General features: G+C 38.4%; 1 protein-coding gene across 2 annotated transcripts in view; it reads left to right on the plus strand.

The window, feature by feature from the left end:
* kif26ba (kinesin family member 26Ba) overlaps positions 1-27,409 on the plus strand; it is a 185,162-nt gene that overhangs the window by 148,536 nt on the left and 9,217 nt on the right. Inside the window, exons 6-12 of one of the 2 annotated variants that reach the window (XM_015351854.2) lie at positions 5,255-5,461; positions 6,259-6,352; positions 13,364-13,626; positions 15,301-15,484; positions 17,268-17,427; positions 20,888-21,050; positions 21,560-24,962. In XM_015351854.2, the coding sequence (XP_015207340.1) occupies positions 5,255-5,461; positions 6,259-6,352; positions 13,364-13,626; positions 15,301-15,484; positions 17,268-17,427; positions 20,888-21,050; positions 21,560-24,962 (4,474 nt within the window). The remainder of the gene's footprint in view (positions 1-5,254; positions 5,462-6,258; positions 6,353-13,363; positions 13,627-15,300; positions 15,485-17,267; positions 17,428-20,887; positions 21,051-21,559; positions 24,963-27,409) is intronic. The other variant, XM_006626041.3, reaches the window with a different exon arrangement.

Genomic DNA, 27,409 nt, shown 5'->3' on the forward strand with positions numbered 1-27,409 from the left:
CCACAGAATGAAATCCTACTCACCACCTGCAAAAACTAAATTTTGAGTCTTTTGTACTGTCACATAAAAATAAATCTTAAAAAGTATTAAATTGTGCTTTACGTCCTGGGAAAACATACTGTTCCGTCAGGGCTATAGTGTGTTTTTAGTTCTGTTAATTTGGGTCTCAGCAACATTTATATGTAGCATCACCAATAAAACAAAGTTACCAATAAGGCTCATTTATGTTAAATGGGTGCATGATAGTGCTATACTGACCTGCTGTATCTATGATGCAAAAAGGAAAACTTGCTCAGTTTCTATTGCATTTTTCATACAGTATTTTTGTTATTTTCATAAAACAAAAAACAATTATTCATCCTGGTGTAAAATATATTAGCCTGAAGCCCTTTTTTGACGCAAGGACCATACATATAGTTAAATACCTCCATGTGCCTGTTAGAAAAAGAAAAATCTCCATTCGCCTGTTATCTGCTTTACCAGTGCCAGGCTCTCTAAGTGAAAGCAAAGGCAAAATACAGTACAATAGCTGCAAATCTCAAACATAAAACAGTCTGCACAGCAATCTACATGCAGAAAGAAGCCTCCTGGTGATATTTGTTAAAGGAGAAAATGGTCTTTATTCCATTAGCTAGCTCTAAATTGAATAGTGAGCCTGTCAAGTGTGAGATGGGGCTACATCGGCTGACTTGTTGGATAGCAGTTGGGTTTTTCAAAGATTTGTGGGAGAGTGAATTGATTGTGCTTGGCATATGAGGCAGACTGTGGAAAATGGTGGTAGTGATCGTGGAGGCAAAGAGACGTGGAATTATGAGGGATGAAATTAGTAACTGTGTTCCTGCGGTGAACAGAAGAGTGAATTTATTAGCAGAATAATGCTGGGCAAAATTGTCATGTTAAACATTTTTTAGCTTGCCACTTCTGAAATAATTATTTTATTCAATAGATTGTGAAAACATTATTTTTCTTCTCCTCTTCTTTCTCCTTTTTTGATGTCTTGTAGCAATCTTCCACAGGAATCAGTTTTCCTCAAAATGTAGTTATGCTATGTTTATGATACAGTTGTGATGAATTGTAGAGTTTACTCAATTACAGTCTTGAATTGGGACACTTCAACAGCTTCTCTTGAATATAGTTACAATAAAACAAAATGTGACTGCCCCAAACTAACACAATTAAAGATTATCATATACTATATTGCATCTGATACAATCAGATACGATCTCATGAACCTGATCATGGTGTCCCAGACCTCACATGTCTCTAACATAGACTGTGGAAATGAAGCTGATCTGTCACACGGTGAGACTCTAATATGCAATGATTTGTGAGATTCTCACAATATTCCAAAAATAACTTTTGTATTGAAACCAATGAAAGTACAGGCACACAATTTGGACAGCTTTACATCATGTCCAAGATTTAGAATTGTTTCTGACAGGTAAGTCAATCGGAGAGTTCGGTTGTAATATTGGATATATCAAAGTACTTTAAAATCAAAATTTAAAATTAAAATTAGAATTCTTAACAAAGTGTAAATAGGTTCATGATTATAAAGGAGCATAAATAGGAAACCCTGTGTATCAAAACATGTCCTTATCTGTGACCTTTAATCTCCACTAAAAGTCAAATGCAAAAGGTCAATTTCAAGACATGTAAATGTGTGGGAAAAGATGAGCACATCATTCCCATAGTGAAAATACTAGGGGGAAATGTGTTGGCAGAGTGATTAAAATTCACATAAGATCTGAAAGACATTGGACCATTTTGGCAATCCGAACCATTGAAAGATGTCTTTGTGCTAGAAAGAATTCCGTGGGTGTTTTAGGTACTTTGATCTCTCAATCAATTGTAATAAAAAACAGATGTTCACACCCAATATTTTCTACTTTCAATGAGTGATAGGAAAACATGTTTCGTATGGCCATCATCAGGATATTTAGGATGATTTGCTTCTAATGCAATATTTGTAATTTAAGCTACAAATACAGTTCTTTGGGGAAACATGTCCCTGGACTGCTATAGGTGTTGAGTGTTTCCATTTCCATTTCCATCTCTGGTTGTAACTGTTTAGGTGGTACAAATAGAAATTACTATGGAATGCAAATAGTAACTATTATATGCTCTGGTAAAAAAAAAATCTTTTGATTACCTCTCTTAAAGATCAAATCATATAATTTCTTCTTCCAGACTGTACATAGGTTCTCAGTGATTATGAATAGACATATAGGAAAGCATTACCATGGGTCACTAAGGGAAATGAACTCCATCTAAAAAGTCCTTGTCCAGAACCTCTGACTTTTCCTAAAGGTCAAAATCTCATCTTAGCTCACATTGAAACCCATAAATTGACTGTGCTCTGTAAAGTAGTCTCAGCCCGTAAATAACCGTGCTTGTCCAATCTCATCTGTCCTTAAGGTAAATATCAGCTATTTTAGCTCCTTAGACACTACAGATAGGGTCACTAATATGGAACACATCAAATAAGTCATATATTCTCTATAGAAAATCAGTCTTTAAAAGGGGCTATGTTCAATTGGTCACTATTGGTTACTTCTTGTATCTATTATTTAACAAGAAGAATTATAGATGTAGTACATAAAAAGGGTTTGTTTTGAAATACAATCTGAGTACCTGTTTTTAGAACATTAGGAGCAGCTACACTTCAGAAATCTGCTCAGGTTCTTATTGTGTAATCATTTTTTGACTATTGCCTTTTTTATAATAAGTATGTAATCACCTCTGTGCACACATTCTTCTTCATCCTCTTAAAAAATCAATTAGATATCACCACTTAAATTCGTCTTCCCAATCACATATATCAGTGGAAATTTGTAGTGTGCCTGAAAAGACATGCCATTAAGAAGATTGGAAGGCTTAGTTTCTTCGATCTGTGGTTTAACAGTGCAGACCATATTACTCTAAGTAATATCTCTCTTAAATAATTAAACACCAATAAATGCAACTGGAATGGTAGATCGATACGAACAAGGCTGATAAACCTCTAATGTTGAGAAATATCTGTTTCTCCATGATGCAGAGTTTTTACAACTGAGAAGAATAAGAATGAAGATAGTGTGGATGTATTAGGTCAAGGTAAACCTCATCTTGGTAGTTTTCACAGTATGTTATTATTATTTATTTTTACCGTAAACATGGTTCACACTCATTTCACACATCCACGGGTATCACTCCTTTAATGAAATTTTAATATGTAGAGGTTAGAGTATCATATTTATGCTACTCTTTGATCAGTGTAGAGATTGTTAGTAATCAAAAGCAACTCCCATTTTAATTACTGATTGGTGTCAACCTACCGTATATTACACACATACATTATTGGTTGATTGATCGTAATAGTTTAAAAGGTCCATTAAGTCATGTTTAACAATGAAGGCTCTTTTCAGTGTTACTTGACAAATGAATTTTGTATCTTGCTGTATTAAAACATCAGAGAAAAGAATTAATAATGTTTATTAAGGTGGTGTACAAGGGCTGACATTGTTGTAAGTCTGTGACTAATTATTGGGTCTGCACTAAGAATTTCTGGCAGTGAGTGTGAGTGGCCTTGTTAATCTCTAACTGGTATCTTCTAAGCAGTTTAATTACAAGGGATTTGTGTGCATGCAGGCCAAGAATAAAAGAATAATGGTGCACAGGAAGTGAGGCATGAAAAGCCAATTTCCTCCCTTAAAATTTGGCATTTGATTTATCTCATCTAATTAGGCGTATGCTGTTTAATTCCAAAGGCTGCCAAAAGTGTGACAAAAACTTGAGTAATTAATAGCCCAGAAATCCATGTTGCCCTCCCAAAAGGCCCTTTCTGGGAGGAAACATGTCCCAGCCTTGCCTGAATATGACAGAGCTGAATATGACAGCAATTGTTTCCACATTGCTCTTCTTTCTCCTTAGTAAGTGCACGATGCTATACTTCTTAGTCGTCCATACAGAGCTCTGCACTGAATGGCAATGGGGTTCATGTGTTAATGGTAAACCTAAAAGGGTATGCATCAGGACAGAAATCTTTTTTTAAGATAAAAGTGTTGGTTTTCTACTGGAAATTCTTGGTTTTCTGTTATACCTCTAAGCAAATAGCTTATTTTACTTATTTATATGGGATTTTATTGAATTGATGGTTTCGAAGCCTTTGATTTACATTAGTTAAGACAAGCCAGTTTGTGTTGATTGGAAATCACCATTTCCAAATATGTTTTTGGAGTTGCATAAATCAACTTAATCAATGTAGTTAAGTATTTTCTGAGAAAAACAAAGGCAGGCTTACAGGTCATCTTGACTCCAGTTGAGAACTTTTCCTTTGTTTCTGGGTGAAACTGCTGGACAGTCTTTGAGGACATCTAGCCACTGTTCTAGAACCTTCAGAAAGGCATTCAAAGATTTTTATTTCAGTGCCAAATCTTCTTCAATCTATCTAACTTGGCTAGTGAAAAGCATACTATACATGTTCATTTAATTTCTTCGTATATATTGGCTTTCAGTATATTCCTGCCTTGGGAAATTTTGCAATCCAGGAAAGGTGGTGCAGGCTTCGTTCTAGTGCAGAACATCTTGAAAAATCCTCTGTTACAAAGTGCACTAAATCATTTGGGTTTTATTCAGCTCATCCAAACAACTGCAATCATGCTGTAAATTATGTGAGAAGTAAATCTGCTTGTTCGTGTCACTGTGCTAGGCTTCTTTAACTACTGATTTTTGAAAAGCAGGCATATTTATTATAATCCCAGCATTTTTTGACAGACCTGTCTTAATCCCATGGCAGGATTTAATACTCCATGTGCTCTCCATGTTTAATTTCCTTTATGTTAAATCCTTGCTTTGTTAAAAGAAAAAAGACAATAACTTGAAAGGAGAAACTTTGGTAAAGCAGATTACTTCTAAATTCTGTTAGCACATTTTTGAACAAATGAAGAAAACCTTGTTGAAGTTGCAAATGTAAACAACGGTGGAGACATGAAAAGCTCTTGCCGCCATATTCTGATGTTTAGTTCTAGGTCTGCAGCATTGCTGGTCCAGTAATTATTTTTAAAAGGCTTTCAAAAAGTTTATCTTTATGAAAAAAGACTGCCGTTCACCATGATATGCTTTAGGAGTCTGTGGGTTGTCAAACATGTCTTGTCTGTCTCTAATTAGCATCTCAATGGCTACTATGCTTTTCAAGTGAAACCCAGTTGCTATCGATGGATGTTTTAAAGGTGACTCAGTGGGGAACATTAACAACCCGCAATCTGTCCTCCAGGTGAAAGTCATGCTGCGTGTCTGCCCCCTCTCTCCGGGAGATACATCGGAGTCCAGCTCCTTCTTGAAGGTTGATCCTCGCAAGAAGCAGATCACTCTGTTTGACCCAGCTTCCAACGGCCCTCAGAAATCCACCCAGAAACGAGGCAGTCAGGTGCCACCAAAGATGTTTGCCTTTGATGCTGCCTTCCCGCATGATGCCTCACAGGTAGTTCTGATTTCTAATTGACAATCTAGGGCTGACTGAGCCAAGTGAATTATAATCATACATTATACGTAAGTTAGTGCTACAGTACTGTAGCTCTTGCAATACAAAAGTTCTTGAACAGCAGAATTCTTACTTGAGTGCTGTCAGGAGATTGATTCTGTGATTTGTTTTGGTTTTGTTACTATTTTATGAAATGTCTTAATATCAGACTAATAATTAACTTCACTGCTCAATTGTGAAGAGAGATTTATTTTAAAATGTATCTTAATAAACATGTGAATACAAATTATGATCAAAAAGTTAATACAATAATTTAATGTTTCCAGAAAACATCGATCAGGACACATCTTCCTCCCAGAGGTCCACAATAGATGCATTCTATTAAAATAGCAAGAGATACAGTACTGTAAATAATGAGAAGCAAATTTACATGTATCAAAATTGCAATTTCTTTTTGATAAAATCTTAGGATTTAAATATTGCCTTTAAGTATTCTCTTAGTTTATTGATATGTATTTAGAATTAAATTAAGCCATGTTGACCTAAACAGTAAAGAAAAGTCTTCTAAATGTGAGGAATGAAATGTGAGGTAGAAATAAATGTGGGTCTAACTTTCTCCAAAGCTGCAGTTGCTGAGGAGTTAGAAGTATATTGCTGCAATTTTTTTTTTCCGAGCTGCCAGCGTCCCATGTCTTGTCAATATCAAAATGTTTTCTGTGTCAATTTCCTCCTTCCTCTGAGGTCTCTGTTTTCTGTGGTTGTGTATCACAATAACCCTCTCCTTTGCTTCCCGACAGGCTGAAGTATGTGCCGGCACTGTGGCGGAAGTTATCCAGTCAGTGGTGAATGGGGCTGACGGCTGTGTGTTCTGCTTTGGCCATGCCAAGCTGGGTTAGTACAAGCACTCTTCCATTCCCGTTAATGAGCAAGTCTTCAGTACTAAGCGTCCCCAGACCTCTGCTGCTTGTTTATACTTTTGGGTCAGACTGTCAAGGCACAGATCACCTTTGGCCATATTAATAAGAAAGCTGGAAGTTGTGTCATAAATTCCAAAGGATTAGTGTCACTTCAAAGCAATTCCCTCAAAGCATTCTGGAGAGTGTCTGGATTTTTTAAATCACCCTTTAGAACTATCCCTTTTTAATTTAACATTTTAAATTGAAGTCAGGACCCGTATTGCTGATATTTTCTGATAGAAGTATCTATTTTTTGTAGATTGGTTTAAGGGTATTTTGTTTTTTTTTCTGTGATTCACAATTCTCTTTTACAGTGTATCTGGTCTGGTATTTGGGTATAAGAAAAATCACCCTTCCAAATCATTCATTGGTGCATTTTTAGAGTCAAGATCATTGGATAAATGAATTAGACATTTTTGGTAATTCATCGACAAAGGTGCACTTATATTTAGTTTGGATTGTAAAACATGGATTGCTCGGAAAAGTGTTTTGAGTTAACAAGGTTTTCATCTTTATTGCAGTCAGTACATTTTTCTAGAGTTTTATATGGTAACTTTCAGAAAGTTCAGAAAGACCACTTTTCAGAAAGCAGCCTTTTTGCTTAAAAATAAATAATTTAACTGCAGAGTCTTTAGGTTTAGAGAATATTGTGATATGTGATGAACTATCCGGGGCTTATCCTGACTAGTGGCCGTTGCTTGCTGGGTTAGGCTCTGGCCCCTCTGTGACCCTGTATTTAATAAAGCAGTTAGAAAATGGATAGATGAATATTGTGATACTGTATCTTCGACTTCTAAAAACAAAGGCTAGGAGCACACTACAGTGAAACGTACACCATTTCTTTTTACAGTATATTAGATACACTGTAATTTTTCAGTAGGTAATAGAAAATGAGTGTGGGCAGACTTGTTCAGTTAGGGTTTTTTTAAGGTATTTTTTAGTAAAAGCATGTCTTTGTTAACTTTGTTGCCTCATAATTGTTATCTTGTTGATGCAAAAGAACAGACACACATTCATTTAGTCTGCTTATTTTATCTACCATCTTTGAATAAAAAATACATGCTTTGTCAGAATGCAATAATGAAATGTAAGAATTTAAAGTCTGATTCATTAAACCGCAAACGCTGAGTTCTGTACACCAACAAAATCAATACATTATAAGGACAAAGAGTAACACCAAATGGATGTCTGAACAAAATAAAAAGCCGTAATTTAATCTTGTGGTTCGTCCACATTACATCATCTGGAAGCTTTGATTGAATTATTGCTTTGTTGTTGTGCACACAGTCTTCCATCAAAGTATATTCATTGTTTTAAATGGTTCTATTTAGAATAATGGTGGTTTCCCTAACCAATGGCACTACGGGTGAAGAGGAATTTCTCTTTGAGTGAGACATACCTTAGGGTGACAAGATCACACCAAGGATGTAATAATACTTTAAGTAGGGACAAAGAGGCAAAGAGGTTTTTACAGGCCCTATGAAAGAGCCTCATTGTCTTCTGTTATGATTTTATTTTGCAGAAATTGGATCAGTCAGGCTATACATTTGGCTGAACACATGCTAGTAAAAAGCTGGACAGTGCAAGACCACAGTTTTCTTCTTGAAGCTCATGCCTGCACACAATCCTAGCATGGTGTGCTTTTGCATTATAAAACCAGTCCTGGTCATCTGACCAGCAAGAAAAAACAGGAGAACATCTGACAGGAAAGGAAAAAAAAGATTTTGTCACTGTATCACTGAGAAATTAGCTTGCTCTTAATATGTACCAAAAGCTTTAAGACTTCTTGTTTCCTTCCTGATCACCTCTTCACCACCCATCTTACTGGCTTAAACTTCTCAACAATCAGCATAGAGCTTACTACACCAATTGTATGCAGTACATAATTTTAGTTATTTACTTCTAGTTTATTTGGCAGATGCTTTTATAAGATATAATTTTTACATGTTCTTATTCTTTTTCATATCTCCTGCTTACCAACTCCTGCTAACAAACTACTGGAAGAGTTGCATCTGAATAAGAATTCTTGTTTCCTTGAGTACAGTTGGTTAGATACCATTAGGCCCTGGATATTTTTTTTATCTTGAGTTCTTCTACTACCTGAAACATTGCATCGTCTTCTGTACTAAAACTGTCCAAAACAACTTTGTCTTTCCACTGCCTGAGGTATATTTGTAACTTCCTGCTTAGCGAATACCTGAGTGGAACACTCTTTACGCATCAACCATTTCCATTTCACTGTCTAGAAATGTTCATTATTATTATTTTCTGAATTTATTTGCTGTTATAGTACTGAAGTAATATGTATTACTGTTTTACCATTGGAATATCTATTTAAATTTCTCTCTTGGCCTTTCTAACATATCTTTTAACATGTACTTGGCAATTTATCATAGTCTTTTTCATAAAGTGGTCCTGGTGTTTTTTTAATCATTTAATGAAACACTTTTATTATTAAAGATTATTTTCCCTTATTGATTTGTTGAACCATTGGGATACTGTTTTTCTAGCTTTTGATACATGCATTTTTGGGATAAAGTAATAACAGTAAAATATGTTAAAACTGTTATCATACTGTACATTTTCCATGAATTTCATATCTATCCAGTTTTACTTATTTTAAACTGTGTGTCATTGTGTCAAAGTCTACGTTCTGGATGTTGTAAATGTTTGCCTTGGATTCATCCTGTCCAGTTTCAAAATATACTTCAAAGCACACCATATTATGATCACAGCTCCCAAATGGGTCTTTCAACTCTGTCTCATCCTGTGTTTTTTGTTTGAAAAGACAAGATCTATACAAGCATTTCCTCTTGTACGTGCTCTGGGTGAGAAAGCTGTCATTAACCATAACTACCATTCAGTTTCTGCTGCTGAAATTCTTACAGGCTTTTCTCAGTCCATGATGGGAAAGTGAGGTCTTCTGTAAAAAAAACTTTTTTTCATTATAAAGTATTTAATTAACATCTACATTTGTTGGTCTATAGCATACTGTACTCATAATACTTTTTTTAAAATTAATCTGACCCACTTAGATTCAGGGACTCTTGATTTCTATAGTATAACTTTCTAAATCTGTCTCTCTGAAACATTGTGTATCCCCTAATTTTCATTTTGTCTTTAATATTCTCAGTTAGCTAGGTTTTTTTGCTTTCAGTAGTATCATAAATACCTGCTAACTTGGTAGCTTTTATTTCATACTGTACTTCCAGAGTTAGATACTGTGTAATTTAGGTATTTATACAGCTAGGTACGGGACATTTTAGGTGAAGGGCTTTGCTCAAAACAAAGGGATTTCAACCTACAACCTTCCAATTATAATTCCATTACCTTAACTAATGCTCCACATTGCTGCCCAGAACTTTTACTAGTTCTATCAAAGGCAAAATGGAATTCATCATCAGTGAATTAACCCATGCTAACAGAAGATGACAATTCCATCACTCAGCTGTTAATGTGTTACCCCGGAACGTCCTCCAAACATAGATCATTTTAATGCAGATGCCAGATTACAGTTATTCTGCTGATGCACTGCTTATTTATTCCTGGTGTTTTTTGTGCCATTGGCAATGGCATTTTATAAATTCCCATGACTTTAGCTCGGTAGTTTGCTATACAGTACCAGTGAAAAATGCTACTCAGTCAGATAAACCTATCACTAAAGTGTAAAAACATTATTATGTGTTTTTTACAGGATAATGTGAAACGTAAACTTTTGCACTTAAAAAATATGCTCAAGTGTCAGAAGATGTAATATATTTAGAAAACATTGTTATAATTCTTACAGCTTACAATGCCTACTTATCAGCAAGAAGCAAGAAATCATTGGTTTCAGTGATGGAGCTAGTGCTTTTGTTTCCTTCCTTCTCTCCCGTGGCCAATTACCCACGTTATCCACATCTTGTAGGAGGGACTTTCCTACTTCCTACTTTTCCTACCTTCTAGACCAGTGGTTCTCAAACTGTGGTACGCATACCATCAGTGGTAGGGGAGCACCCCCAGGTGGTATGCCAGATGACCCTGGAAATTTGTTGTGTGCACTGAAAAATTAGGAATTAAAACTTTTATAATAAAAAAAATGTAAATTTTTCATCTGGATTTACGTAATCAGTTTCAGAAAGCTTGAGACAGGTTTTCATATTTTCTAATAAAATTAGTTTATGTGTCAAAATTGCAGCCTACGTACTTAGCTACGCCAATACAACGCTAGCTCATACTTGAGTGTTCATAATCCTCTTGAGCTTTCAGAGACACAGCATAGTGCCACAACCGCCAACACAAGTGATCGAAAATTAATACCTCACAAAAATCAAGTATTATGTCATGGGTGAAAGGAATAGACACCAAGAGTACTGACACCAGCTCCGATAGATCACACACACCCGTTGAGAATGAGGAGGAGGCCACTAGGGTTTTACCATATTTGAACATAAAAAAAAGAGGACACCCTGAGGAACTTATTGCCTTGTCTGGGAAGGGAGTCTGGATGGAGAGGGTTTTCAAAATATCCCATGTTTTATGTACATTGGTAAAATAATTGTGATGATGTTTTACTGTGAAGTCCCCTCTGCTGCAACAACAGTATCCTCAGTTTTAATGCCAGATTTTGATAAATAATCTGTTAATTTGGTTGATGAACTCTCTCCTCGAATTGCCTTTTTGTATTTTAGTCACCATGAGCTTGCAAGTCAAGTACACCTTTATTTGAAACGGAGACAAAAGTACCAGGCTTACACACCAAACATTCAGCTTCCCAGTCTTTTCTGCCACTTCGAAAACATGGACATTTATTTTTTTGCTCTGCTGTGAATTTACACTTTCGCTTTGACATTGTGTTTTAGAGTAGGAAAATTAGAAACAAAATAGTTAAAGGAATCTACTGTAGCTGATAAGATATACTGTACAAGATGTGAAGAAGATATGTGTCACGATTATAGTCCCCCCTCCTTAAGGGTGCTCCAGCCCTTTCACTTTAGACTTCATTCTCTGCACCTGTTTCCCATTCCCAGCCCACCTTAAAAGCCAGGCGCTGACGCTCATCCGGGCTCTGCATCTGATTTCCATATCGTACGAGTCCGGGACCTGGAAGCGCCTGGTCCCGTTAAGGTTTTAACCTCGGTTCCCGTTCACGTTCCTGTTCCCTCTCCGCCGGTTCCGTCCCGGCCTTCGTGTTTTTAATTCTTTCTTCTGATGGATCTCCTGGTTTTGGACTTACCCTTGCGTTTTGGATTTTCCCTAAGGACTTCTCTTTGGATTGTTCGCCTCGGCCACACCTCCCCCGTGCACCAGCGCACCTTGGACACGCCCCCCTGTCTTCAGCCCCGTTTTCCTGCATGACGTTTCCCTAGTGTTTCCCCACTCCGTCGGACTGTGTTGTCCGCATAGGGTCCCGAAAGAACTGTTCGTTACAATATGCTTATTTTTACTCACATTTTGCATATAGTCTTTCTTCTTTGTCCCTTTCACAAGGCCTAGACTATTATTTCTTCTATTTTATATTCTAGACCTTCCATTTTGCTTGGGCAAGTGTTGAATACCCCGGTTTTTGTTGGTTGGAATACCATGATTTGTGTTGGGCTGTTGTTGTAATTCTTTAAATGTCTATTCCTGCATGGATGGATTCATCTTATGGTTTTTGGTACAAATAAAACGCTAATTTAAAAAAAACAAGCAACATAAAAGAGAGATTTAAAACTAGTGCTGTAAATGTCACATTATAACATTTTATCGAATAACTTTAACACTATGTTTAGAATATGTTAACAATGTAAAATACACAGAGGATTTTAATTAAATGGACATAAATGTTATTTAGCCTTATTGCTATGAGAGAATTAGAACAGAAAATGGCTTTGTATGTATTTATCAAAGATGGTGATAGGGTGGTGTAGGACAATGGGGGAAGATTACTGAATGAGTGACTAGTATAAATGACAGGTTTAAGAACTTGCTAGAACTTTAATTGATTATTCCCAGTGATGTACTGTACATGTTTATGGTTTTATGGTTTTATGGTTTAGTGTTTGTCAATACAATAAAAGTTGAATTTTATAGAGCACACTTCCTATTGAAGCATCCCAGGGCACTTGTTAAAGATTTAAATGGAAAACTCATGAGCAAATGTCACTCTGTGATTAGACTAGATTTTAGAGCTATCCAAGGGACTGAATTTGATTATGCTGTTAAAATTCAATAGTAAATTAAATGGCACATAATCCGGGATTGAACTAGGCAGAATTGAAGAGATTGTGCTCAGCCCGTCTGCAGATATAAAAACATATATTTTTTCAACATGGAATATGAAATAAAACATTACTATTACTAAGATGTGAGATCTAAGTACAGATCTAAAGCATAAAAAACATTTCTCATTATGTATGCAATCTCAGTAGTAAACAGTATTAATAGGATACTGTGACATCCTTATTCAAATTCCCTCATGGTCAGATCCTCAAGAGTCACCGTCCTCAGGGTTTCATAGGCCTCAGACCTCTAAGTAATCTTAGTGTGGAAAATTGTTAAATTCATTCAATGAAGCAAATAATTTGTTCAGTGGCCTAATTAGGAGTTGGAGTAGAACAAAATACAGAAAGTCCATACAGCCCTGGTCAGCGGAGGTTCAACACCTTTATCCCATTATTATGTAGCAATTCATTAGTCTTGTAATTACCAAATATGACTGCAGATGTACATTTAATGCATCTGCACACTATATTGAGAAACAGAGATGTCAATCAATAGAAAGTTGACTATTCATTTTTATTACCCCTTCCCCTTACACTACCTTCTTTTTAGGAGGTGATGGTGATTTAGAAACGCTTCCTTTTAGTAGGTCTTATAAAAAATAAACTAGAAATTCAGTGCTCCATGCATCCTTATTGAATATCGTCACCCTGCTTCCACCTGCAATGTGGCTCTAAACTGTTTCCATTTCTCTGCCTGACAGGAAAGTCATATACCATGATTGGAAAAGATGACTCCATGCAAAACCTTGGAATAATCCCCTGCGCGATATCCTGGCTCTTCAAGTTGATAAACGAGAGGAAGGAGAAGACGGGAGCCCGCTTCTCGGTGCGTGTCTCTGCAGTCGAGGTCTGGGGAAAGGATGAGAACCTGAAGGACCTGCTGTCAGAAGTGGCCACAGGCAGTCTGCAAGACGGCCAGTCTCCTGGAGTGTACCTCTGCGAGGACCCCATCTGTGGAATGCAGGTGAAACAATCAGAAAACTGCCTCAGATATCAAGATACCATTTGATATTCACAGATTCAACATGCCATAGGATAATGTTACAGTATATCTCAGAATCTCCACAGTTAGATTAAGTGTTGTATTCAGAGTTCTTTTTTGTTTTTATAGCTATACTTCTTCATAATATTGATCATTAACTGGACACTTGAAAAAGAGCCACAAACTAAAAAATGACACTCCGTGCCATTTCTGCTTGTTGTAAAACAGTTGATGATTTAGTGCTGAATGTTTATTTCCATTTGTTCTTGGAACAGACTGCTTTGGAGGAGTGTACTGTGCATCTTTGAAGCTGTTTGGAAGTCCCACAGGGGGAAGGCTGCAAAGAGGAAGCATACGAGCTTTCTCCCATAAAGCAAGAGCTGTAAAATATTCATAAAATGTAGAAAATGTAGATTAAATAAAGGAAACAAGTTAATATTCCCAGTTTAGCCCCTCATGGGTATTAACATTTAAATACAGGAATAACAGGCAAAGTCAAAAGTGTAGATAGCGTACTCCACACACATTAAGTCTTAGTGTAATGTTAGTGCAGCAATGATGTGAGCTCTCAAAATAACATTTACTCTGTTATTGTAATTTTTGCCAAAGCAGATCTTTAAATAATACCAGGACTAGGTTCTGGTTCTGCTTAAACTCAAGGCTTGAAATATATTTTTAAGCATATTCAACTTTAAGCATATACAGTAGGTTTACTTAAATGTTTAAAAAGGAATTCGCTTTTATCAAATAGTAACGTCAATGACAATGTTGATTTGATTAGTCTTGGACAAAACAGTTGTGTTTCTAGTATCCTCCTGAAAATATTTCTAATCCTCTCTAAAACTAATAGCAGAAGCTTTCAGTTATTCAATATTTATCTCACTTTAGAATTTCTGATTCAGTGCCTTGGGTTGTCAGTTGGGGAAAGAGAAATGTCTTTTTAAGCAATAAATACAATGTTTTCAAAATATTGTATTATTATTATTATATAGCGCTTTTTCTGGACACTCCACTCAAAGCATATTACAGGTAATGGGGACTCCCCTCCACCACCACCAATGTGCAGCATCCACCTGGATGATGCGACGGCAGCCATAGTGGGCCAGAACGCTCACCACACATCAGATATCAGTGGGAAGGAGAGCAGAGTGATAAAGCCAGTTTATAGATGGGGATCATTAGGAGCCCATGATTGATAAAGGTCAATGAGAAAATTGGCCAGGATGCCAGGGTAATCCAAAGGACAGCGCCTTTTTACAGTACAGTGTCCACGTCACTATACTGGGGCATTAGGACCCACATGGACTGCAGGCTGAGCGCCCCCTGCTGGCCCCACTAACACCTCTTCCAGCAGCAATTGGAAGACCAGGCTAGCTTCAGTGGGCTGCCAGTTGTGAACAGGGTTAAGCCTGTAAACCTATTCTTTATGCCAATCCTCCCCGTGAAAGTGGTTGCAAAACAATCTGCTTGGAGAAGGCAAATATCTGATGAACCTAAGTGATCTATTTTTGATCCAATCTTTGCGGCCAGAGTTAGGATCACAATCTGCATAAGAAATGAATACATTTCCGTGTCACCGTAATACAGTACGTGCACACAAGCCCTGCGACACACGCGACCCCTGATCTTGTGAATGCTTCCCACCCTCCCACCTAGCTGCAGAACCAAAGCGAGTTACGGGCGCCCACTGCCGAGAAAGCCGCCTTCTTCTTGGATGCGGCCATCGCCTCCCGACACAGCAGCAAGCCGGACTGTGACGAGGACGAGCACCGCAACTCCCACATGCTGTTCACTCTGCACATCTACCAGTACCGCATGGAGAAGAGCGGCAAGGGCGGCAGTAAGTCCGGCGGCGCCGTCTTGCGTCCGGCGAGCTCCCAGTCTTTCATGGCTGCAAGATGGGAGTGGGTTCTCCGCACTCTCTAAAGTGAACAACTTCTAAGAGGGAGCAATCAGCTCTGATCAGCGTAGAGCAGTCATTTTTCAGTCCAGCCCATATGGGTATTAATTGACTGACCTGATTATATATTTAATGCACACATTAGTCATATTTTTGAATGAATTAGCTGCTGATTGATATAAATGTATAATTCCTAAGGGACTGTAGACCAGTATGGCTTTTTGATCACTTATTTCTTGTGTTAGCCTGTTTGATTCTGGTTAGCATGACCCCACATATAGTGCATACTGTATATTCGTCCTTTCACTGTGCTCTATGGGATTGGGGTGCATAAATTCCATTTACACAGTGCTTTTTCTTTTTTAAAACTTGTGAAGTGTAGCCTTGTCACATCTTGGCACTGTAGCTGTAACACAATCTGGCAACAAAGAGCACGAACCATTTCCCTTATCATAAAATAGCCCATGCTTAATACTGTGGCATCTGGCTTTGATACAGGGGCCTCACAGAAACTGAAAATAAAACCTGCTGTTTACATTTTGCCATTTGGAGTCATAATTAAAATTTTTCAGGAATGAAGTACATATAATTTATGTAAAAACACTTTCACGTCCAAAGAGCTCACACATTGAAGCAAACAACTAGGACACTGGTTTTGCTTCTTACTGTAATAAAGCAATCCAAGAGGTGGTTATCTAAAAACTAGTCAAGAATCTGCAAAGATATAATATCATTACAGTCGACGTATGGATGCAAAATGTGTAGGTGTCATTATAGTCTTTGGATTCTAAGCAGTCATCTAAAATGAAAAAGTGAGCTCAGACCCAAGTTTAATAAATTATGAAAGTTCTGAACACATCACACATATAAAATATATTTTACCTTTTTGAGTCCAAGGAAATTTATGATTCTGTCCTCAGTGGTGAGATGTAAAATTGGATGATACAAATTCTACTGGAATATCTTGTACTCCTGGTTTTCTACATACAAACTTTGTATCAGATGGATATATGTCACTTCAGAATTGTGTATGTCTCAGAAAATCTAGGCTTTCTTTTGCTTTTTATTCCCTTGCAATCCATAAAAGCAGTAAACTTTCTGAAAATGTAGACGCCTGAGGAACACAAGGGCAACAGTAGACCTGGATTGTTTTTCCTCTCAAGGTGTGTCATAGTGCTCTGGGAGTGAATAGAGGGATATGTGATTTCTGCGTCAGTAAAAAATACATTGAAATGACAAAATGACCTTCAAGCTAACAAGCAAAGATGGGTAAAAAAAAGCTTTGGCAGTGGGCTATGATAAAAGCTAAGTTTTCTATTGAAGTTGACTCCGATTACAACTGTGAAGCCTGACAGAAGTGATAAGAGCAAGATGTTCTGGCTAAAACCTCTTCTCCATTTTTATGAGTGGTTATGCTGAGGCCTAAGCAGTGCATCTGTGGGTTCAAAATTCTTTGAATGACATGAATTGATTATCCAACTTAAATACTTATGAGATCAGGTTTGAGGGTCATTGCAGGTTGTTTGGGCAGGAAGTATGTTCTCTAGTTCTCTGTGTTCTGCTAAGGTTGAAGCCATCAGTAGGCATTTAAGTCATCTGAGGCTTAGCATTGGAGAAAAAAACATGTTTGTTCAAAGATGTAGAAGTACTGTATCATTATCTTTCAAGTTAACTAAGAGTGACCCAAAGAGTCAGACCCCTCTCTCCCTCTCTCTTGTGCTAGTGTCTGGGGGGCGAAGCCGGCTGCATCTCATCGACCTGGGCAGCTGTGTGAAAGTACTCAGCAAGAACAGGGACAGCAGCTCTGGACTCTGTCTGTCACTCTCTGCTCTGGGGAATGTCATCCTCGCTCTTGTCAATGGCAGCAAGCACATTCCCTACAAGTAAGCTTTTTTTATTACGTCTAGCATTTGACTGTCTGAGGTGTGGTGAAAAAAGGACATCACAATTTGATTTGATTATGAAGTATAAAGTCTTCGTAGATGTCTGTTTTCTTGCTGATATGGGTTTAAAACTCTTTAAATTGCTTTAAATTGAGGCATTACCTGCTTTTTAAGCAACCACATACTGTAGTGGCATCATTTTCAAGATACACTTCGTCAGTGGACCTTCGATAGCATACCTGCACTGGCAGCAGGAATCTTTTTTTGTCTTAGACAGTAAAACTAGAATGAGCATGAGGATTGGATGTTGGATTAGCAGTTTCTGTTGCAAAAGATGTTAAAGAACCTCAAGCCACAGCGCTAAAGAAAGATGGCTTGGCATGAAATAATTGATAGCTGGATTCAATAAAGTCTGTTTTCTAATGTGCCAGATCCTCTCCTGACCTCCTGGGCATTTTAATTTAAATGTACTGAATTTACATTGCAAAACACAGCGTCAGTTTAAGCAGGAATTGTAAACACTCCAGAGAGCTCAACTGTAATTAGAGTTTCAGGCCATTTAGATGAACTGTAATATTATGGGATGATAACTTAAATGTGGAACATAAATTCTCTGCAGAAGTCACTGATCCTCTGTTTCATGTAATTAGAATTAAATAGCTGCAATCTAAGCCTTTTTTTAGAAAAAAAAATAGATCATATACATGCCTATATCGTACGATGTTGTACCAGACATTTTGGTCTGCTTTTAAAACAATTAGCGATACTTATGAAGAAAAATCCAGTTATTTATGCTTTAAATTTGTCCACAAGCGATTTCAGGCTTATTTAATGAATAATAATCATGCTTCCATCAAGTTAAGCTGTACCTCATATACTGAAAGCCTCAACACAAGGTTAAAATTCACTAGTTTAACTTTTTCCCGTAAAATGAAATGTGAATATGAAATGTAAAATGAAAATCCTGAAAAATGTTACATAGTGAGCAGTTGCCAACAGCTATTCATGAAAAAAATATTACTACAGTACATACAATTTACAGGAAATGTACTGTAAGACTTCTGATGGATTACTGTATAATGATCATATTTTGCACTGACCACAATGTCTGGTCTTAAGAGGCCATTAGACTGAGAAATGAATAAAGAATAATAACTTGATTCAGGACTAACGAGCCATTCTGCACACACAAGACAAGGGATGGTGGGATTCCCCTAATTCAAGGCCAACCGTTTTCATTAATGGTGATACATGGTAATACACAAAACAATTTAGTTCACTATCATAAGTAGTGGTTATATAAGAGTCTGTCTCTCTCTTACTTTTTGTCAGTTATGTTTATAAAAGTCTAGTGTTGTAGTGAGACTAAACTGGTAGTTTGAGATTCTGAAATATGAATTTGATTGCTTGCTAGACACCACACAACCAAGTGTGGTAACTATTTTTTGGATAGAAGAAAGAATATACAGTATGTGGCTGGAATTGAGCTTGCAATGCTATTTCTCAAATATTCTCTATTGGGATAATGTATAGGGTTTATACCTTTACTTTATCAGGTTACAGTGTATTATGTTATAGTTAAACCTTTATTAAAATTACTTAGAGACTGTGATCATTGCAAACAATTGTTATTACTGAAGCTCCACTAAACTGAAGTAACACAAAATATTAACAGACTTGACAGAACAGACAACAAAGTGTTAAGCCTTGTGTGCATCATAGATCTGAAGTGAAGGAGAAAGGGTAGGTGTTGCAGTCTTCTGTTCATAGTGTAAGTGTACTTAACCATATGAGGTGAGAGGACACAATAATGGATAACTTATCAACAGAATTAAATGTGTACAGTTTCTGGTAGTGCAGTAGTTTTTAGAAAAGGAAATCAAAGGCCATTCAAGATCCCCGAGTCTTTCTTTAATAAAAAAGACAGCACCATAAATGATTTGATTAAATGCCATGTTGCTAAGCAACAATCAATAACTTTCTAATGTCATTTTTAATGTCATTTCTAATGTAATAGTCTAATAATTAATCATCTCAGTAAAAAATAGAATTTCAGATAATATTTTTGAAAAAGTAATTGTATGTCATACTATCCTGAATGTGTGTATGAAATTTCAAGTTAACATGAAGGTAAAAATGGAAATTAAAGAGTTAATTAATTAAATGATACAGCAGAAAATAAGAATGACTTTATTGACTATTGCACTGTGATTGAGACACAGTCCTATTCATATAGCCTATCTTTAATCATAACTAACGTACTACAGTATATGCACTGTAAGGAGGTAAACTGGAAACATGGAAGACAATTGTATCTTTTCTGCTTTGGTGCTTTAGAGTGAGTTTATTGTTTAATACCGACCAGACTTGGAATCCCCTGGTGTATGTTTTTCATGTCTCGGCTCACAGCTATGAACTCCATGACCGCCCATCATTGAGAATGAGGAAGTGTAGGCAGACTGCTCTGCCCGGCCAGCCTTTCAGCCACTGGTCTAATAACACATCACAGGCAGCAGAGCCCTGATTGGAGGAGAAGTGTATCCCTCACTGACAGCACTGCCTGCTCGCAAGTGCCTGGGTGACCACAGTGGTCACTCTTCCTGAGAGCCAGGAGAGCCCTGACTGACTAATCTCGCCCTGCCTTTGTCTCTTGGGGAATCCTAGTCACAGCACAGGCTCGAACCCATGATCATAGAGCTCCGCTTGTGCTTAGTCAAGTGCCCTTACTACTAGAGCAGCTGAGGAGCCTGTTTTGCACTTTTTAAAATAATTTTATAATATAATGTCAAGGCCTTTAAAACAAAGTAAGACCTGCAGCACAACCTGCTTAGACAAGAGAACTATAGCTGAATATAAAGCAAAACCCCCTTTTTAGGAGAGGATAATCCAGATCTATTTAAATAATAGGACACATGGCACAGTGGTAGTTCAGATCTTATACTCTCACAAAGGCAATGTCTGTGAATAGAACAAAATCTTATAGATGCATCTTTCCAGATCCATGCATGAGCTCTTAATCGGCAATGAATTTTATCACATGAATTTACCCAGTTGCAGAAAGCTGTATAACAGTGATATGTAGTGCCTGAAACAGAAATGCATATTTCAACACTGGCCTGAGCTACCACTCCTGTAGACATTAACATTTTTAAAATTAGAATTGCTAACAGCGTGAGCAAATGAGAATATAAAACTGAAAAACAAGAAACCCCGTGAGCGTGTAAATGATAGAAACCTACTGCACTTAGTTGCCTTAGTCTAGACTAGAAAGGGAACATTTACTGTACATAGTCTCCAATGCTTGGGGGAACGAAATTGCATTTGCTGTCAAGGATATTACATTAAAATTAGCGAGCACTACCTCATTGGCATTGTGTCCAGAAATAGAACTGTGTTGTCATCATTGTAACAGTGTGCACTGCGGGCACTGAAATGCATCTCTTTTTTTTTCTCTGTTCAGGGACAGCAAACTCACCATGCTACTCCGTGAGTCACTGGGGAACATGAACTGCCGAACCACCATGATTGCACATATCTCTGCAGCTCCTAGCAACTTCGCAGAGACGCTGTCCACCATCCAGATTGCATCCCGTGTTTTAAGGATGAAGAAGAAGAAAACTAAAGTAAGTGTCTTAAGGAGAAATATGCCCAGATTAGTGTTACAATGTTTTTGTTGGCTTTCTCTTAGAATAAAAGACGTAACGTTCTCAAATAGGCACATCAACCCCAAAATGAGTATCATGCATTATGTTTTGGATATAGTTTACAAAATCAGTTTTCCGACATTGGTTGACCCAAAGTTTTTTAATTTTGCACACCTGGATTTGGACGTTTCCAGCAGAAAGAAGAACATATTGGGCTGCCTTCACACTTTTGAGACTTTTGTCCATATCATTTCCTTTGCAGTGTGAAGAGTTCAGTAAATATTAGTTTTAGTGATCATGGTAAAAACATAAAACAATTGTCTTGTCAAATGTGCAACATTTTATGCATGAACCTGCTGCACACATGCTATTGCAATATTTAATAATTTAATTTGATATTCTTACATAATGAAGCTCTCTTAGATACATAAGGCTTTTGAAATCAGATAAAATGTGCGTAACACTTTAGAGTGTTTCTGTCTTTAAAGCAGTACACTTCAAGTTCTTCTGGAGGCGAAAGTTCTTGTGAAGAAGGAAGAATGCGCCGCCCCACCCAGCTGAGACCCTTCCATTCCAGAAATGTGGTTGACCCAGAACTTCCTCTGCTGCACCTGTCCAGTGATCCAGATTACTCCTCAAGCAGTGAACAGTCCTGTGATACTGTCATCTATGTGGGTCCCAATGGCTCCGCATTGTCTGACAAGGAACTGACAGACAATGAAGGACCTCCAGACTTTGTGCCCATCATTCCATCATTACAGAAGAACAAGATAGAGCCAGGGAAGCTACAACAGCTGGTGCAGGAGGAAAGTGCCGACACTGGCAAACACGAGAAGGACTGCCTGAAGTGCAACACATTTGCTGAGCTTCAGGAGAGGTTGGAGTGCATTGATGGTAGTGAGGAGGTTACTAAATTTCCCTTTGAAGAGGTTCCTGCAAATCCAGGGCCCAAGTATGAATCATTGCTGACACAAGGACCTGAAATAAAAACGGCTTCTGAGTCTCATGTGTCTGATAAAGTGTCTAACGGACAGCAACAACAACAATTAAAGGAGGCTCTTCAGAATGCCATTGTTCCTCACACTGAGAGTGTTCTCACAGCTTTGCCAAGCATTTCTACATTTTCTTCAAGCAGGAGTGTCACAGGGAGTAGCAATATACAGACTGGTTCTTTGCAGAATGCCCAAAATTCCACTCTATATAGTAGCAAGGAGTCCCTTAATACTACCAGCTCTGGCGAAGCAAAACCACGTCCCATGGGATCTCCCAGATTGGGTATCGCCAGCTTAACCAAAACCTCGGACTATAAACCACCTTCTTCTCCATCCCAGCGCTGCAAGGTTTATACTCAGAAAGGTGTTTTGCCTTGTTCAGCCCCCCTATTATCACAGAGTATGAACAAGGACAATGGAAAGTCCTCCAGTGAATCTTTGCTGCAACCTGAAGTCAGAACATCACCTGTGGGAATGAGCCCACAGGTCATGAAGAAGTCCTCTTCTTTCACTAGTGTTGGATCCACTGAGACCTCGCCAGAAGACCTTACTCAGCAGTCAGTGGTGAATAGGAAGGAGGTGAAAAGCACAACGACAGTGACAGTGCAGCAGCCTCTTGAGCTAAATGGAGAGGATGAGCTGGTGTTCACTTTGGTGGAAGAATTAACCATCAGTGGCGTGATGGAAAATGGACGGCCTACCAGCATTATCAGCTTTAACAGTGACTGTTCTGTCCAGGCCCTGGCTTCTGGCTCTCGTCCAGTCAGCATAATTAGCAGCATCAGTGAAGATCTGGAGTGCTACTCCACCGCTGCAGCTTGCACCACGGCTACAATTTCAGAGGTTAGCATTACCAAGTTCCTGCCGGTCCCCAAAAGGGATGTAGAAGCCTTGACATCCAGTAGCCGCTGTTCTTCCATCAGCTCTTGGCTCAGTGAAATGAGCACTGGTAGTGATGGAGAGCAGTCTTGCCACAGCTTTGTTGCCCAACAGTCCTATGGACAAGGAGAGGCTATGGCAGATCCCCATCTAACTGACCTGTCAGAAGATGTACATAATGATGTACATGATGATTCTCTTCAGCATCGGAATGGGGGAGGTGAAAGTCTGCTTGCTGCTGCAGAGAAAGTTCATGAGAAGAGCCTGTCTAACAAGGTATCTCCTCTTAAAAACTGTAAGGTATCAACCATGGGCAAAACAGCCATCACCATTTCTAATGTGCCCACTTTAGTCTCAGACAGCTATATACCCATCAAGGCAAATATAACTGTTCGTCCATGCATTCCAGTGAAACCAGGGTCTCTGCAGGATTCGAATCAAGAATGTTCTGCTTTAAAGTCCCTTCAGATTAAAGAAACCAAAGCACCAGCTGTTTCTGTGTCCAGTGATATCAAATTTGATGATCCCTGGCTGAAAAGAGAAGATAATGATGAGCCCAAAGCTAAAGATGTTATTTCTGAAGCAAAATTGGAAAAAAGGGCCTCAGATCCAATGAGAAACTGGAACTCTGCTGATAGGTTCAGTTCAAGTAGTGGGGAAGTCGCCAATTCCCCAGTGTACTGTGACAACCTAAAGAGAGTTGTCGATGGGTGTGAGATGGCTTTATCTGCTTCTGAGAGCCACAGTCCTGTTTATTCAGCTGAGGTGCTTAAGACAGGGAGTCTGCCTAGGGGATGGCACCGCTTGAACAAGCAAGATGATCCTGAAGAGTCCTCCCTTCGTTTAATGGGTGGGGACTGTAATGGCATAGGGGCTACGACTTCAACTCCTTGCAGCCCAAGAGCCACACTTGAAAGGAGGGGAATGTCAGCAAAGCAATGCATTCTTTCCAGGCCTAAAGGAATCCCACCACTGCCTCCTGTTAGAAAATCCAGTCTGGACCAGAGAAATAGAGCAAGCCCCCAGCATGGGACTGGCAGTAATCAAACAGTAAACCAGACACTTACTTTCATAGGAAGCACTCCTGATGACCTGGGAAGCAACGGAAAACTGAAAGGTCCAAATGTAGAAAGCAGCAGTAGGCTCTTCAGTGCAAAGTTAGAGCAGTTAGCCAACAGGACCAATTCCCTTGGAAGGTCCCACGCTGGGCATTATGACTGCTTGTCTTTAGAAAGGGCTGAGAGCCTGACTTCAGTTGGTTCCAAGACTAGTCTGGGAAGAGACAGTACCATGCCTAGGACAGGCCGGAGCCTCAGCCGTGGCTCTGTGTCTTCACCCACAGGTTCGAATGGGAACAACAGTACACCTCAGTCTCCCAAGTCAACACAGTCGAAGATTTCGGCAGTCAGCAAACTTCTCCTTGCCAGCCCCAAAGCTAGAAGCTTGTCCGCTTCCAGCACCAAAACACTGAGCTTCTCCACTAAGTCACTCCCTCAGTCTGTGAATAGGAGTTCCAGCTTACCTCCCAATGGGAAGAACCAGATTTCCTGGTCTACGCAGTCCCTGAGCAGGAACCGTGGCTCAGGGCTAGCTTCCAAACTGCCCTTGAGAGCTGTCAATGGACGAATCTCTGAACTGCTCCAAGGGAGCAGTGGCTCACGATCTGGGCATGCCCGGGGGGCCTCAGACTCTGACGAAAGAGCAATGCCTGGAGATGAGAAGCCTGTCGTTCAGACACTGCCTTCACCCTACAGCAAGATTACTGCTCCCCGCAAGCCCCACCGCTGCAGCAGTGGCCATGGGAGTGACAACAGCAGCGTCCTGAGTGGAGAACTACCTCCTGCCATGGGGAAAACAGCTCTGTTCTATCACAGCGGGGGCAGCAGTGGCTATGAGAGCATGATTCGAGACAGTGAGGCAACAGGAAGCGCCTCATCCGCCCAGGACTCCATGAGTGAGAACAGTAGCTCTGTTAGCGGCCGAAGGAGTCTCAAAAATCCAAAGAAAAGGAACAATACAGGTAAGCCCCCTCATTGTTTAGTTTATTGACCTCCACATGTAAAGTGAATGGTCCATGAGACAGCTATACAGTATAACCTGGTAAATATTCACCTTTGCCTTTTAAAGCAAACGTAATGCTATGGTGAAGATGATTTCTTGAGGGTAGGAAAATGGTACTACTTCCATTTTGGTAAATGACAGAATCGTGTTCTAATAATATCTCTTCAGTTCTGATAAAAAGCTGTCAAAAAAGGACAACAGAACCACATGGTCTCTGTACCATAACATACGATTTTAATTTTTAAAGTTATCTTAAAATGAAGCCGTTTGTTAAGCGTAGAATTAAATTTGAAAGAAACTGAGTAAGATTAACAATAACCCCTAACTAATGCTCATTCACTATGAGGGAGAAGCAGCATGGCTAGAATGAATGAACATTGATGATAACGTTTTACAGCAGAGCCAATCACAGACTGTCTTGGGCTATTTACAGTAGTATTATGTATTACTAAATAATTCTTATTAGTTTTACTATTTACAGTAGTGATAATAAGAAGAAGAACAGTTGACAAAAAAGAACAGTAATTTCATTGTGTAGAATGACAAAATAGAAAGAGGGAGCTTGTCATGGGGTGGCACAGGATGTCACTTATCTTTTTCCAGAAAATTCTAAAACTTTTAAAGTTCACTTAGTATGCTTATGTGTCTGCAATTTGTTGGAAAGAAGGCTTGACCATGTGCAACATGATCCTGGACACAGTCCTCACCGAGGACGGTTCCCTTCTCTCTGTACTGCGTTCTGTGCAGTCATGTACAATGTTGCAGAAATTAATTACACATGTATGTGATTATTTTCTAGAATGCTTCACCTTCATTCAATTTCTTTTGTCATCTGAGGTATAAATAAACCACTAGTGTCACGCCGTGCAATTAAATCCATTTCATTTCTCAACCGGTTTATAAGGTGTTGGGCCAAGATAGAACAAGAACAATACACATCATAGTGAGCTTGTATTCATCATGTGTACTGTCTAATTTAGTGAGCTACAAATTAAAAAAAACAAAGGATTCCTGATAGGCAGGATTTTCCTTTTTAATTACTGGGACATGAGAAGTGCAAAGAGCTTGGAGTGATAGATCAAATCAGTAGTGATAAAGGATGTTGCACCAATTTACAAGTCATTAATTATAATGAAAAAAATACTGCTGGTGATATTCACCCACAGAATAATGATTAAAGCAGTGCCATTTCATTATACTTTCTGGATGTCTTATGCATTTCTCATAAGCTAAGCTCCAGCATTGATTTTGCAAGCGTTAACTGTCAGTGCAAAGCAGGTATATATTTTTTGTTGTTTACAATTGAGAAAAATAGCTAACAAAGTATCACAAATTAATTAAAAATAATCAACATAACTTGAAACATTACCAATCAAACAGAAATGTTAAGTAAATGATAGTTTCTATGAGTACAGTATTATGACTAGAATATTGTGATTTTATACAGTATCTACAAATGTTTTCTGATGGGGTTTGTTAGTAATCTTGAGTGCTTTACCTTGATTTTGCAACATGGAGGCCATATTATTACATTTATTTGACTTTATGAACAAAAGCTCCGCATAGCAGTGTATTATGCAGTACATATTCTTAATTTTACTACTATTTTTGGTGTAAATCACTAAAATGATATACATTTGTTCCCATTGCAAATGGGCATTTTATACAAGTGACTTTAGACAAACACTCCCAAGGTATATCAGGGAATACAGTATGTAGATTCAACACTCTGGAGTTGAATCTACAGTTTTGCCCTAACCACCACTCCACACAGCTGACTAATAATAACAGTAGTAGACAAGGAACGACCTTCGGGTAGGAGTGATCGTAAGTCACAGACATAGGGTACTTGCTGTTGCAGTTGAAGAGTAAATTACTCTTTCAGTTGTAAAGCTCTTGTCAACATCTTCATTTACATTTTGGAAAAACTAAATAATAAAAAGGCAACAATCCAGAACATCTCTCAAACACGGTGGCGGAGTCCAAAACAATGTGGTAGAATGAAAAGTACAATGTTTTTGTTGTCATCTGCTGACAACTGTTGTCAGTTGAAGGTGGGCACTTCTTAAATGGCAATCTTGATTAGAAATGAGAAAGAGTCTGGTATAGTACGTCTTATAGCACAGTGTCCCCAGCCACATTGTTTTGTGAAATTCTGGTCCACATATACAGATCCTCTAATGGCACGGCAGTATCCTGATTTCCCACTGGGATGTCTCCAATTCCAATACTGACCAGGCCCAGCCTTGCTTATCTTCTTCAGTCTGACATGATCAGGCTACAGGGTGGTAAAGTGTGTTAATAGTTGTACCCAAAACACTAAGTATTATACTATGATAATGTTATTATCAATAAACAAGTGTTTACAAAGGCTCCAAGGCAGTTAGAACAACCAAAAGAGCAGCA

This window comes from Lepisosteus oculatus, chromosome 2 (genome assembly GCF_040954835.1).
Source record: "Lepisosteus oculatus isolate fLepOcu1 chromosome 2, fLepOcu1.hap2, whole genome shotgun sequence".
In the NCBI taxonomy this organism is placed as follows: domain Eukaryota; kingdom Metazoa; phylum Chordata; class Actinopteri; order Semionotiformes; family Lepisosteidae; genus Lepisosteus; species Lepisosteus oculatus.